Here is a 14,831-nt window from a genome sequence, read left to right as displayed (position 1 = left end):
AACGTTACTTAACCCCACTTTCCTTTGTTGATAAAACGCTATAATAATCGTCCTACTTTTAAAAGTCATTTAGTCTATCAAACAAGATAATATGTGAAAAGCATTCCACCAAACGCCTAACACATGTAAGTACTCAATAAATAATAGCTGTTCTCATCATTCCACTGGTCAAATTTGACTCCACACACAATGAGAGTTTCACAGTATTTGGAACATCTGAACTGAATGCTTTTGAAAGGAGTGCTGAGAGACTAGATGAATGAGTCCCTCCTCTGGTTCTGGCAAATAGGTCTCTCTTTTAAAATTGAGGCATAGAATCAGTCTCCATAAGCTAGATCATGCTGTAGTAACAGTTCCCGAATAACATTGGCTTAAAGCAACACAAGTAGATTCCTTGCTCACATCCCACGTTCATCATGGTTTGCAAGGTGGAGCTGTTATACCAGAGAGACCTGGAGGGGCTTACCTCGGCATTGAGTGTTCTGGCCTGGAGGTGGGGCATACACTTCCCTCCCATTCACAATTTGTTGGCCAATCCCATGGCCTCACACAAAGGGGTCAGGACACGTCACACTATCGTGGCCCTGGAAGGTGGAAACTGGACATCTGATGAACACTGATGCCTACCACAGGACCATAGACATAGTTGAAAATATACTCTTACCTCGTAGGTAGTGGGGCTTGAGGCATCTTTATTGAGCTCCAGAATAATGAATTAACGTCTGTCACAGCAGTAGTGATATATGGTGCTTCTGAACCCTGGGCAAGACTGGGTGACTCATCCAAGTTGGTGGTACACACCACATGTTGCCTCGAGTTTCTGGGATGCCGGACCATATGAGCAGTGCCATCAGTTGAGTCCTTCTGTTCAAGGTGTCCAAAGCCATTTTTATTCTCTATGGCCTTTTTTCACTCTTCCATGCTAGTTGAAATGGCTTTATCTGTTTTTATCTCACATCTAATGGGCTTAATGTGTTCTAACTCTGTGGCTCCCTTTGGCGCCCTGGACGCCATGGCTGAGAGGCACCATATAAAAACTATTGTTATTGTTATGATGATGAGTTCAAGCAGTGGAGGGGAAATTGTGAAATAACTTGGTACTGGAGCTATCATTATTTTCAGTGAAATGGAGTTTGGCTTCTTATTACACTAGTAAGCCTTGAAGATTAAATGGTATCTAGAGTACGTATCTTAGCAATAGTCCAGAGAAGTCAAAATAAAAACTTTCGATACGGCATTTCATATATTATGAAACAGATGTTTGCTTTTAAGTATTCTTAATTTTTTAAAAAAAGTTGACACCCATATCAGACATAAAAAAAACAACAACAAATGAAGAGGCCCACACGCTTGATTGTATTCATTCTCTCTTCCATTATGATTGGACGGCCAGCTATGTTAATTAATTTAACCCTTAGTACTGATCCTTTGCCAGTTTGCTGTGAGGTTGAGCAATAAGTTGTTTCATTGCTTTAGAAATGCATCATGAAGACAGAAGGTGCATGGAGTTCTGGAAAAAAGGACTGTTGAGGTCCCTTCCCTCGTGATGATGTGATATTATGTTCCCATTACTTGAATATTCATTATGGTTTCCCACATGTTTTTGGCTACCTCTGTTTCCTGAAACTGTTTACATTATTAAGTTGGTCTGGATTATAGAAACGTAGCTCAAACTCTGTGTATAGTTAGAGTAGCTTGGGATGTTTGCATCTATGGGGTAGATTCCCTTTTCAGCCTAAGAGAATCGTGGAAGGTTTCTAAGAGGAGATGAGACGGAATAGTCAGGGTCTTGTTACCAAAGGGCCTCAAACCACAGATGGAAAACACGACACAGGGCTAGTCTGAGGAATTTTCTGGCACACCAGGAACTGGGCCCTCCCTGTGTCTTGAACCAGATAACTTTCCACAGAGAACACAGTGAAGGCTTCATTCCTTTTGGGGTGGGTAGAGAGGAAAGCTTTGGAGAGCATTGCCTGACTCAGAAACATGAGAAATCAGAACGTATCGGTGCTGCTGTGTTTCCAGGACCTCCTACAACGAAATAGGCGGAGTGTGACAAATTAATGTGAAAAGATGAAGTAGTAATGAGTACCTATTGCATAAGAAATCTGGTAGAACTGTGATCTAGAAACACAGAGGGAATCGACTGTCAGAAGACAGAATCTGAAGCTGGCATGTTCTACTCCAAGACCCCGAGTTTATTTTCCAGCTTAGATAATTCTCTCTTCTTTTGCTCTCTCCTCTTTACTGGGAAGCAGCGTGGCCCATTGGCAAAGATTCGGGATTTGGAGCAAGACTCTCTGGCTTGGAATCCTGGCTCAGCTCCTTTTAGCTCTGCGACCCTTTTAGCTCTGTGACTTCCCTGCTGTGTTGCTCAGTTTTCCCGATTTTACAAATGGGGATCATAGTAGTACCTTCTGGGCTGAATGAATCAAATGTGCAAAGCACATATAATAGTGTTTGGCACAGAGTAAGCGTTTGTTAAGTAAGTCCCATGTTTCCAAAGTTCCTTTTAACATAACTAGTTAAAATTCGAGAGAGTATAAAATTAATTTCTGGTGTATGTTCTGATGCCGTTGGAGATAGTAAGTATGTACTTATCAGATGATCAGGTAATCATTCAACCTCCCTTAGCCTCCCTTTTGTTACCTGTAGGAAGAGGAAAACATACCTATCTCAAGGGGTTGTAGTGAGGAATACATGAAATAAACATTTGAAAAGTGCTGCTTAAGAAAAGGTTCCTTCCTTATAGCACAGGGCACTCTGCTCAATACTCTGTAATAACCTAAATGGGAAAAGAATTTGAAAAAGAATAGATACATGTATAGGTATAACTGAATCACTTTGCTGTATACCTGAAACTGACATGACATTGTTAATCAACTATACTCCAATATAAAATAAAACTTTTTTAAAAATTAGTATTTGAAGACAAAAAAAGCTGCCCTTAACTAAAATGAATGAATAGAATCGATTTTTTTTTTTTTAAAAAGTGTTCCTTCCTCCCTTTTCCTTTTCCTTTAAATAATCTTATCCTTGACTGTTAAAGATTTTTAAAAGTTAAGGCTTTTATCCCCAACTTGCTGTCATGAATCTGAAATGCAGCTCACTTGTCCATGTTCTGGGAAGTAGAAGTCTGAAATTAACAGGTGACCAAGGCTCTACTTAAGGAATCTAGGTTGCTAAGGTCAGCACTGCAGCAAAGAAGGAAAGGTAACAACAGCAGCTAGCATGTATTGAGTGCTTGTTGCGTGCTCGGTTCTCTTCTAAGAAGTTCTAAAAATCCTCACAACTTTATATGGAAGGGACCATTTTCATCCCCATTGTACAGAGAAAGATGCTGAGGCACAGGTGCTTAAGTAAATTACCCAAGGAGATACACTCAGTACATGGCAGAGCCGGGATGTGAATCCAGACCCTCTGGCTCCCCAGACCCATGCTCTTAACCCCCTTGCCATGTCGCTTCTCGAAAACAATGGCTATGAAGTCAGCAGATCTATACGTGTGTCTGCTGTGTGCTGTGTGCCCTTGTACACGTTTCATAACCTCTCTGAGCTGCATGTTCCTCTTCTGTGATATAGGAATAAAAGGCACTGATAAATGCAAAAACTCTCTAAGGTTATTGTGAGGATCAAATTAGATTAACAAATACAAAGCTCTTCGCCCCAGGCCTGGTATACAGTAAGGGCTCACTAAGTAGTAGTTGCCAATGTCATCGTGTATGACTAGAGACTGGGGCAGGTTCCTCCTCATCTACCTTTGCATTTTGTCAGCCTCCAGCTCTTGACCTATGGGTTCCTGGAGGTTTTTTAGTTCAGCCTCCCAAGAATGGGCATCCGCAGAAGTTGAGGTCAAAGGCATTGTCACTTTCCTAGACTCTGACACACTGTTCCTGAGGGACCAAGGGCAGTTCACACACAGTCCTCATGGAGAAGTGGGTCTAACCCACAAGCTGTGCCACTGAACCCCCTTCCTGGTGAGGGCTTTGCCCACCAATCCTTAGACTAGGTAGACTCCTCACAAGGACAGCACTTGGGGTTCCAGGTTTGGTACCAGCTGAAGTGCTGGAGCTTGCTGTGGTGTGCATTTCTTTCAGCATTTTTTGGTTTGATTGCCTTTATTAATGCAGATCAAAAACATCCACACCTTTGGGAATCCCTGAGTGTCTATGACTCAGCCTCAGCGAACTCTGCGTTTCTTTCTCTGCCTCTTTCTGTGAGCACAGCGTCCACAGTTCTTTCACAAGTAAAACTGCCCTAATTTCTACCCCTCGAGTCAGTGGAGATGTGTCTGTTCAAGGCCAAGAATTCCTCTTTGCAAGAAATGCATTTATCTCCGAATTTATGAGCTATACAGATTAATTTTTCATTCATTTAATTTGCTTCCTGGGGACACAAACCATTTTGATGCAATAGATTTTGATATAGAACTTAGATAATAGAGGAAAGGCTGCCTGAATAACGAATTTAAAACCTCAGCATCAGAGATGTTGGAATAAATACAATTGCCTTGGAAATATACTGCTTTGGAATGAAGACACTTAGATGGTAAATGACCTCTACATTTACATATCCTGGCCCAAACTCTTCCCTGAATTCCAGACTTGCATAGCTAAAGGCTTCTCTCCTCAGATATCTCATTGGCAAGTCAAACAGCATCTTCAAAAAAGAATTTGACTTCTGCTTCCACCCAGGCTTGTCTGTGAATCCATTCAGCCTTCTGCATCTGGTAAATGGCCTCACCAGTTACTCAACTCAGAAAGGGGAGTTCTCCTTTGATCCTTCTCCCTCCCTCCTCAACTGCCTTGGGTGGGCCTTGTACTTCATCAGCAAGCCCTCTCATTCTATCACCGAATAGCCCTCAAATACATCCACCCTTCTTAAATTCTGTAGGCACCATCCTAGTCTAGGCCACCATCGTCTCCTCTGATCTCCCCGGAACAGCCTCCAAGCTCATTTGATCTCATTCTCTGCCCAGCAACGGGAGTATTTAAGTCTTGTCACTGCTCTGCTTAAAGCCCCAGCTGCTTCCCAGTGAACTCAGAATAGGATCCAAGTTTACTACCATAGCCTATAAATCCCTGTGCCTCTCCCTCCAACTTCATCTAGAAACTACCAAATGATGTTTGAGCCACCCTGGAACTTTTTTCAGTGCCTTGAACATCAAGCCTGTTCACACAAGTTAGCCTAGGTACCCAGCTAACACAGTCAGCTCTGTAGTACTGTTATAGGTTTATAATACTTTTCACACAAATAACACATAAAAAACAAAACAAAAATAAACATTTTTAATCTTACAGTACAGTACCTTGAAAAGTACAGTAGTCCAGTACAACAGCTGGCATACAGGGGCACGTTCACATCTTTGAAAGTTCACAAATTGAAGGTTCGGATGTAGGGGACTTACTTTACTACCCCATGACCCCTCTCCACCGTGCCTGCAATATTCTCCTCTTTTCAGCTAGGTTTCTACTCATTTAATAATTTCTATCAAATTAAAACTATTTATTTGTTTGCCTATGTGTCTGTCTTCCGAATCAGAATGTAAATTCCATGAAAGGAGTGTCTAGATACATTTTGTTTGCTAACATATATCTAGATTATATAGCTCAGATCTTGACACAGGGATACTCACAAATTATACGTAGAATAAATTAGTGGATAAATGAATTAATAAAATAGTATAAATAGTATTTATTCAAATATCTTTAATTGTTAGCACTAATTAGTTCACCACATTTGTATTGAATGACAGAGCATGGACCGTGGAGTCTGACGTATAGGACATTTTGTCCTGGTTCTATCTCTTACTTAGCTGGGTAACCTTAGACAAACTAACCCTTTAAAGGGTCTCGATTTCTTGATCTGTAAAATGCGAGTTATAATGCTCTCTGTTTTATAAGTTGAAAAGTCCAGTGAGATAATGCAAATAAAAAGCAGAGTCCACAGTCATCACAAGTGTTCACGAGAAGATGCTTGCTGTTATCTTCATTAGAAGGACCACAAAAGGCATTGAGGGCCAATTAGCAAATACAGTTGGCATTTTCCTGCCTGCATAGGGCAAACAGCAACTAATAGACAATCTAATGCACTACGCTTTGTGCCATTATAGAGGATACACAGATAATAAGCGCTTGTTGAATGTTCTTGGCATCAAAGTCAAATGGATTTTCTTTACTTATATTCCATCAGTTACTTAAAATCTTGCCACATTGTAATTTGCTTCATATTTGAACCTTGATTTTCTTAGGCAAATTTTGTGTTTTTCCAGAGTTCCTAGTTCTTACTTTTTCTCTTGCGTATGTAGCCTTATCTGGTTATTTTACTTTTTCCAACCTCTCAGTCATACTGATTATACAGTTAAGGCTCTTCTGCCTCCTTAGACTCCCACTTTTGAAGATCTCTGTCCTTATCCATCTCTGCCTTGTCCAAGCTGTCGTTCTGGGACCTTCGTTCCCTAGGCTTCCTGGCTGGTCCTCAATGCGTACCAACATTTTCCTCTTATTTCATTTACTCCAGTGTTTTACTGGAGTCAACTTCAAGAAACATACTTAGCAAGTTTAATCTTTGAAAGTTCGAAAATACCTTCATATCTGATTAACCATTAGACTGGATATACAATTCTAGGTTTAACGTCACTTCCATTTAGAAATTTGAAAGCAAGCTTCACTTTCTTCTAGTTTCTAGTAGAAACCAATGAGACTAGTCTATATTGAGGCGTTTAATCCTTCTGCTTTCAGCCCTACTTCTAGTCTAAGATCTGTCTCTCTCTTAACCATTGATTTTAAGAAAAGAGGCTCAGGAATTCCCTGGCGGTCCAGTGGTTAGGACTCGGCGATTTCACTGCCAAGGGTGCGGGTGCGATCCCTGGTCGGGGAACTAGGATTCCGCAAGCCATGCACAGAGTGGCCAAAAATATAAAAAAATTAATTATATTAAATTTTTTAAAAAGAGGCTTTTGGGGAGGTGAAATAGACCAATTGGCATCGACTTCCTCTCAGTGTCCTTGTAGAATATTCTGTGCTTCAGCTTTCTCTACCTCTTTTCCCCATCAACATGATCCCATCCATGTCATTCTTAAATTTGTTGGAATATCCCATTCACTAGTAATGCTCTCTCCCATCCTTTTTCCTCATATGAAGTTTTATGTTTGTTTGTTTAACTCATGTACTTTTATTTCAGTGGCTTATCAGGAGAGAGTGAAGGCAGTTATAGCTGTTCAAAGCCCCAAAATACACAACTTGAAATTATAGTACAGTTTGCCATCATTTAGAGTTACTGTAATTGATTGAACCAGTGCCAAAGTTTTGGACATATTTTCCTAATTTTTTTTCAGTATTACAACTATTTGACCTCTTTATCTAGAAGGAAGCGGTTAGAGATAGACCTTTGAGGACAGTACATGAGGGAATGATTGCTAAACACCTACTCTTAACAAGGTAACCTTTGGAAGCTAAGAAAAGATGGAAAAGTTTTCTTTCTTTCTTTTTTTTTTTAAGTTCAGAATGCCCCACAAAGAACCCTCACAGGCTGTGTGTTAGAAAGCCTTGTGGGAAGGAGAGAGGTATTAAGAGTATTAAGGAGATTTAGAAAGTTGTTTATTTAGATCCTTGCCAATAAAATTTGTCGATATTCCTGATTACATGTATAGAAAAAAAATTTTTTTTTGAATAGGATTTCTCCATCTAAGTGTGTGAACACTTTTAAAACTCTTGATGTTGAGTTGACAAATTTCCCTCCGGAAGGATTGCACCAATTTGCATTCCTACCAATCACAGACCTCTTTTTTTTTTTTTATTTATTGTTTTTGGCTGCGTTGGGTCTTCGTTGCGGCGAGTGGGGGCTACTCTTCGTTGCGGTGCGCAGGCTTCTCATTGCGGTGGCTTCTCGTTGCGGAGCATGGGCTCTAGGCACACAGGCTTCAGTAGTTGTGGCGCACAGGCTTAGCTGGTCCACAGCATGTGGGACGTTCCCAGAACAGGGCTCGAACCCAGGTCCCCTGCAATGGCAGGCAGACTCCCAACTACTGCACCACCAGGGAAGTCCCAATCACAGACGTCTTAAACACACACTAAGATGACATCCACAAGATGATTTGCTAGTTTTATAAACAAAATTGGGGCTCATTATCTTCATACACATTTCTTTGATTATTACTGATGTTATTACCCATATTGTATTACCCAACTGCTCAAACCAATCCTCCGTAGGTATTGCCAGCCTCACTTTAGAAATCTATAGACTGAGACTCAGGGACTTTTTTTCTTTTTTTTTTTTTGCGGTACGCGGGCCTCTCTCTGTTGTGCCCTCTCCCGTTGTGGAGCACAGGCTCTGGACGCGCAGGCTCAGCGGCCATGGCTCACGGGCCCAGCCGCTCCGCGGCATGTGGGATCTTCCCGGACCGGGGCACGAACCCGTGTCCCCTGCATCGGCAGGCGGACTCCCAACCACTGCACCACCAGGGAAGCCCTCAGGGACTTTTAAGAATTCTCAAGATCACACAGCTTTCAAGTGTTTGAAAGCATATGCAGGTGTAGATATTGCTTTGCCAAAAAGTAATTTAAGAACATGTGACTTATCTGCTCATCTTTTTTTTTTTTAAACAGAAAATCAGATCATTCTTTCTGGACCTTAGATGTAAATAATTATGTCAAACATCTTCTACTTCTTGAAACAAATAGTTGAAGAACCCTTCATGCAAAGCCTAGACTGGGAGGGACGTCCCAGGTACACAGGATTATTGCACAGGGTTACAAGGACAGGATTCAATGGACCCATGAGAACTTAGCTTTCTCTGGGATCTAGATATTGCCTTCCTTGTCTCACTGTGCGTGTCTATGTATATTTTTAAGGGACTGTAAATTTCTGGGTTTTATGAACCATGTGGCAAAATGATCCTCCACAGTACCTCCTCACTCTGCCCCATCCCCAGGTTCACTTTCCAAAGTTTCAGTTACCTGTTGTCAACCGTGGTCTAAAAATATTAAACAGAAAATTCTAGAAAAAAGAAATTCATAAATTTTAAATTGTGTGCCATTCTGAGGAAAGTGATGAACTCTCCTGCCATCCCCCTCTGTCCCTTGAATCATCCGTTTGTCCAGCGTATCCACCCGTTAGTCACTTAGTAGCCCTCTAGGTTATCAGATTGACTGTCCGTCGGTGGCAGCACATGTGTTCAAGTGACCCTTATTTTACTGAATAATGTTCCCAAAGCGCAAGAGTAGTGATGCTGGCAATTCAGATATGCCAAAGAGAAGCTGTAAAGAGCTTCTTTTAAGTGAAAAGGTGAAAGTTCTCAACTTAATAAGGAAAGAAGAATAAACTGTAAGCTGAGGTCGCTGAGATCTACAGTAAGAGCGCATCTTCTATCCGTGAAATTGTGAAGAAGGAAAAAGAAATTTGTGCTAGTTTTGCTGTCACACCTCAAACTGCAAAAGTTAAGTCCACAGTGTGTCATAGGTGCTTAGTTAAGATGGAAAAAGCATTAAATATGTACAGTAAGATATTTTGAGAGACCACTTGTACATAACTTATTATTATAGTATATTGTTATCATTCTTCTATGTTATCAGTAGTTACAGTTGTTCATCACTTACTGTGCCTCATTTATAAATTAAACTTTATCATAAGTATGTGTGGATAAGAAAAAAGAGTATACATAGGGTTTGACATTATCTGTGGTTTTAGGCATCCACATGGGGTCTTGGAAACTATCCCCTACAGATAAGGGAGCACTGCTGTATTTAAGAAACGTATAGAAAATTACAATGTGAAAACGGCCAGTACAGTACAGATACCTATACCATACTCTGATATTAAATTACATGGACAAACCCCAGCTTCAGAATCTTTCTAAAATCAATCATATGCAAAATACCTGGTTTCTGAAGGGGCATATGAAAAAGTATATACAATTTCATAAACTGCAATATGGCTTACTTAGTAACTTATATTTATTTAAAGAAGCCTAAGCTTTCCAAATGTATAGTATCTTCCAGGTGTCTTTATCCTAGCAAGTCTAAAAATTACCAAGTAATACCATTCCACCAGCCTAAATTCTCTAAGATTTTTTTGTGCAAAGTGTTAAATGCCCTTCATCCCAGACTTGGTAGCATAGTGTTCGGTGTGGATCTGGAAGCTCCCAGGAAAGGATGGTGCATAGTGAGGGTGACACAAGTTGAACTGCCCTTTCCTATGGCTGGACCTGAAGAATTCCCTTATGCATCATCACTGCAGGGAGGTTAAAAGTCCAAGTTCTAAGTACCAATACCACAGTACTCCAATGTGGATGAATCTCAAAAACATTATGCTAAGTGGAGGACACCAGACACTTAAAGGTCACATACTGTATGATCTCACTGATATGGAATATCCAGAATAGAGAAATCCCTAGAGACAGAAGGAAGCTTAGTGGTTGCCAGGGGTGTGAGGAGAGGGGAGAATTGAGAGAAACTGCTTAAGGGATGAGGGTTTTGCTGAGAGTGTAACTGAAGGTGGGGTCTGGCTGCTCGCCAGTAAAGAGGCAAGGTTGGCAGAAAGGAAAGTCTGCCTGATTTTGGATGCCGGCGACTGGGGACCATGCGGGGGAGGGCGGATGCCTGTCCAAAGGCCGACTCCACCCCTCACAATCAGGGGGCAAGAGCTTTTATAGGTTGAAGGAAGGGGCTACATGCAGAAACAGCACAGTCAGCTCTGACAGTCATCTTGAAATCGGTCATCGCTGGTCTGACCAGCGTCATCCTGATTGTTTTAAGTACAGTTAATCTTCAGTTCCAGGGTCGGTTTGTTCCCATTTCCTTGAGGCCAATTCTTGGAATTGTGGCAGCTAATGTCACGGCTACAGTCTGGCCATCACGTAGTTAACTTCTTCCACCTGATGGGGTTTCAGCGTCTATAAGACAGCTCACAGGATAGGGCTCAGAATATTATCTATAGCCCTTGAGAAGGAACTAAAGGTGCTTAACTGCGCTTAATGACTAAACTATTATTATTTAGTCTTGTTGTACGGTTTTCCTTTGTTTCTGCATTTTCTCATTTCTCTGATTAAACTTATTCTTTGGTTAAAGTTCTTCCACAGACAAAAGGCAGGCAGAGGACATGGGGGCCAAGGACCACAGGTGGGGTCCTGCTCCGTTTCAGGAGCGATGGATATATTTTGGAACTAGATAGAGGTGGTAGTCACACAGCATTGCAAATATATTAAATGCCACTGAATAGTTCACTTGAAAATGGTGAATTTTATGTTGTGTGAATTTCACCTCAACCCATTCTTTTTTTAACAAAACTCCAAGTTCCTAAACCCAACAGACCTGGACTTGGAAACTGACAACTTCCTAGCTGTATGATGTTGGGCAAGTTATTCTCATTTTCTAACCTGGATCCTAACTTTAACCGTTTTACCTTAAACCTCTGGCAACATCCATACAGGATTGCCGTGAGGATTATAGGAGATCATGTATGTAAAACCTTTGGCACAGTGGCTGGCACATCCTAGATTCTTAGGAAACGGTAGCTACCACTGCTAATACTCCTGGCAGCAGCAGCAATAGCAGTAAATGGTAGCTGTGTTTCAACCCAGATTCCTGAATAGTCAAGTGACTGTTTTCCAGTTGATCGTCTTGCTTCAGGTCATCCAGTAGGAAAAGAACACATACCTGACTTCGACTTCAGCCTTGTATTCGCTCAGCAGAGTCCTCCTTTTGAAAGACAAGTTTTAGATGAAAACCATGGTTAATGTCAAAATGGAACACATCCCTAAAACACCAAATTATCAGCTTTCCCGGGAGCGTAGGGGACACTGCTTCCCAATGTGTGCTCCTTTCCTGAAAAGGGACCAACCCGTGAAAAAACAGTCATACACTGGAGCATTTGAAAGGAAGTGTGAGAAGGGGGAAAAAAAGGAATTTCCCTGAGCTTCAGAGAAGGAAAAGTGTGCAGTCAGTTGGAAGTTGCCGTTTATATGGAGTGCATGGTATGGGTGACAGACAGGGGCGGCTTGATGGTTTTAGGAGGTCTGTGTCCTCTCTCTCCATCAACAATGGCTTCCTCAACATGACCTTTTCTGAATGGAATTCTCCGAAGAGCCGGGAGCACATTTGCTGCTTTACTGACTGACATTCTGTTACCCACATGTGCTTTGGTTTTATTTGTTCTTCCTATGAGCTCCCCAAATCGAGAGGAGGCTGGAAGAATTTTTATGAGATAGAAATGTACTGTTTTGTAGTCTCCTTGTGACTCCCTAATTTGTTTTCCCGAAGCCTAATCAAGTGAGACGTAAAGGGCAGCCAACATAAATACCATTTATTGAATGAGGCAACAAAAGTAAAATCTGTTGAAACAGCATGTTCCCCAGCTTGTCCATGGAAGAGTGAGAAGCAAGACGAGGCTGCTAAGGTTATGGAAAGTACATGGTCTTCAATGTGAGACAGCTCAGGTGGACATGGACTTGCTTCCTGGTGCTATTAGTTATTAGCCATGTGACCTTGAGCAAAACCTTATTAGCTTTGGGGACTTTAGTGTCGCTATGTGAAGATTGGGGATGATAAAATCCATTCCCAACAGGTGTTGAAAGCATTTCTTGAGTTACCCTGTTTGCAGTGGCTCAGTGCTCAGCAAAGAGCTGACAATAAACATCCTTTTCCCCTTGCACTGCAAAGCATCAAGGGAGGTGATGGGGCAGCTTTTGTCATCATAGTGGCCGGCAGGTTTTGTGCATTGTTGTGGGTTAGGGGATGCTTACTTCGTGCTTTCTGTCCATTATCTCATTTAAATCCTTACATCAAGTCTATGTGGTAAACTTTATCATACCCAGTTTAGTCGCAGAACACGAGGCTCAGAGACGTTAAGTAATTAGTCCGAGATGGCGCTGCTCGAAAGTAGAAGAGCTGATATCCAAACAGAAGTCTCTCTGACAATGAAGCTTGCACCCATAACCTCTTCTACCACCTAAAGGCTTCACCCAGGGTCTGGCTGAGGTGTAGTGGATCTGTGGTCTGTTGAATTGAATCTTGGAACCCTACAGTAGATGCTGAGTAGTAAACCTTTGTGTTCCCTTCACCTGGGGTCAGATTTCCAGCTTCAGAGAGACACTATGTACCCATGGGCACTGTTCTCTGGGACCCAGAAAGTCAACTCAGTTGAGTGACCTACCCCTGTGGGTCTTTGTGACAGGCCAGGCATATTCATGTGGCCCCCTGCATGGTGGTGGGCAGGTCAGATGACCACTGCACAGTTGGATAAAGCTAAGTCAAGAAAAGCCATGTGTGCAAATGCAGTTCTTTCCAAAATGATGGTCCATCTGCAAGGGTGTAACCGGCAGTGATGTTCCTGGCATTCATCGCAAACACTCCAGGCTGCTTGGGTAATGAATTTCTGGGGTTTTTTTTTTGGGTAATGAATTTCTGAGGGTTAGTCATTAACAGGTTTCCTGCCTTCCTCCCCCTTTGACAGGCCCAGCTGTGAGATACAGTGAGTTAAAGATGTCAGAGGCCAGCCCGCCCCCCCTGCTTGGGCAGCACACGACGCACATCCTGAAGGAGGTCCTCAGATACGATGACAGGGCCATCACAGAGCTGCTCAGCGCTGGAGTGGTGACCCAACATGAGGTTGAGTGACAAAGGAAATACGCTTTTTTGCAAAACCACAGTTGGAATGCGTTTTGCTAGCAAAGGTAAAGTAGCCTTTCCGGACCCTGCTCCCCAGTTCTGGTGCCTGCCACTGAAGAGTTAGAGGAATTCCAGAGTTCCTGCCTGGCCTCTCCAGAATGGCGCTGGTATCAGTGAATCGAGTGCTTTCTAAACGCACCCCACCTTTGATTCCTTACCATTTACCCCCAGATAATAGATTAATTGTGGATTTGTGGGATTTTTTTGGGGGGGGTGAAGTTTTTTTTTTCTGGAAAAATACATTCCTCATTCTAATTACGTTAATAGCCTAAACGTTTGCCCCTCCAGCCCACGCAGGTCTGAAAAAGAGCAGATCTCTTGACGTTCTTTACTTGCACATAAAGTCCTCATTTAAACCTTTGTTAGGAAGTCAAAGCAATAAGCAGAATGACAGTCTCGGTGATTGATTTTAAACAGAATAACTTAATTTTGAGCTCATGAACCCTTTGTTAATCTGTAATTTAAACCATGGAATTTGTTAATGTCCATTATAAAACTGAGCTCCGTTCTCCCCCATGGGGGTAAATAATGGCTTTATGTTGTATTTCTTTGATTATTTCATGAGACATGGCAGAAAATCAGTCTCCACCAATGAATTTTGGGATGTAGGGGGTGAAGAGTGGTTCTTTAATTGGTACCTTATTTTGAGCCAAGTACAAATGCAACAGGTTTTTAAATGAATGTCAGATGACTATCTTGGTATTAAATAACGTCTAAATAATGATAAATTGGAGAATGAAAGGAAAATATTTCTTTGTGATCTGAGTATCCACTGTAGAAGAATATATCATGCCTTAATATTAAGTATTTGCATTTAAGTATTTGTCAGTGAATTCGAAATATAGAAACATCTTCCTGTCCAGAAGGTGGTAGCTGATTTGCCTATATGTTCCAGGATGAATTGTCACTCAGACTGCCAATCACCCAAGCCCAGGTACAGACCAAGGAATCAGATGACCCCATGATGAGTATCCTCATATGAACACAATTCACACTGTTAGGCACATATATCTTAAAGCCATGTCATTACATGCCAAGTGGTCATTGTAAGTTAAATTACAGATGTTCATTTTTCAAACTGTGATTTAGAGCTAGTTTTCTTTTTTTTTTTTTTTTTTTGGCGGTATGCGGGCCTCTCACTGTTGTGGCCTCTCCCGTTGCGGAGCGC

At 41.7% G+C, this 14,831-nt stretch overlaps 1 protein-coding gene across 1 annotated transcript in view; it reads left to right on the top strand.

Moving 5' to 3' along the window:
• Positions 1 to 14,192, top strand: part of SUGCT (succinyl-CoA:glutarate-CoA transferase) — a 683,256-nt gene extending 669,064 nt beyond the window's left edge. The window contains exon 14 of the mRNA XM_082846503.1: positions 13,449 to 14,192. Within this exon, the coding sequence (XP_082702629.1) occupies positions 13,449 to 13,612 (164 nt within the window). The 3' untranslated portion in view covers positions 13,613 to 14,192. The remainder of the gene's footprint in view (positions 1 to 13,448) is intronic.
• The last annotated feature ends 639 nt before the right edge of the window (positions 14,193 to 14,831 follow it).

The sequence above is a fragment of the Leucopleurus acutus genome, assembly GCF_964270905.1.
Source record: "Leucopleurus acutus genome assembly, chromosome: 9".
Lineage (NCBI taxonomy): Eukaryota > Metazoa > Chordata > Mammalia > Artiodactyla > Delphinidae > Leucopleurus > Leucopleurus acutus.
This window is presented reverse-complemented; position numbering and strand designations above follow the sequence as displayed.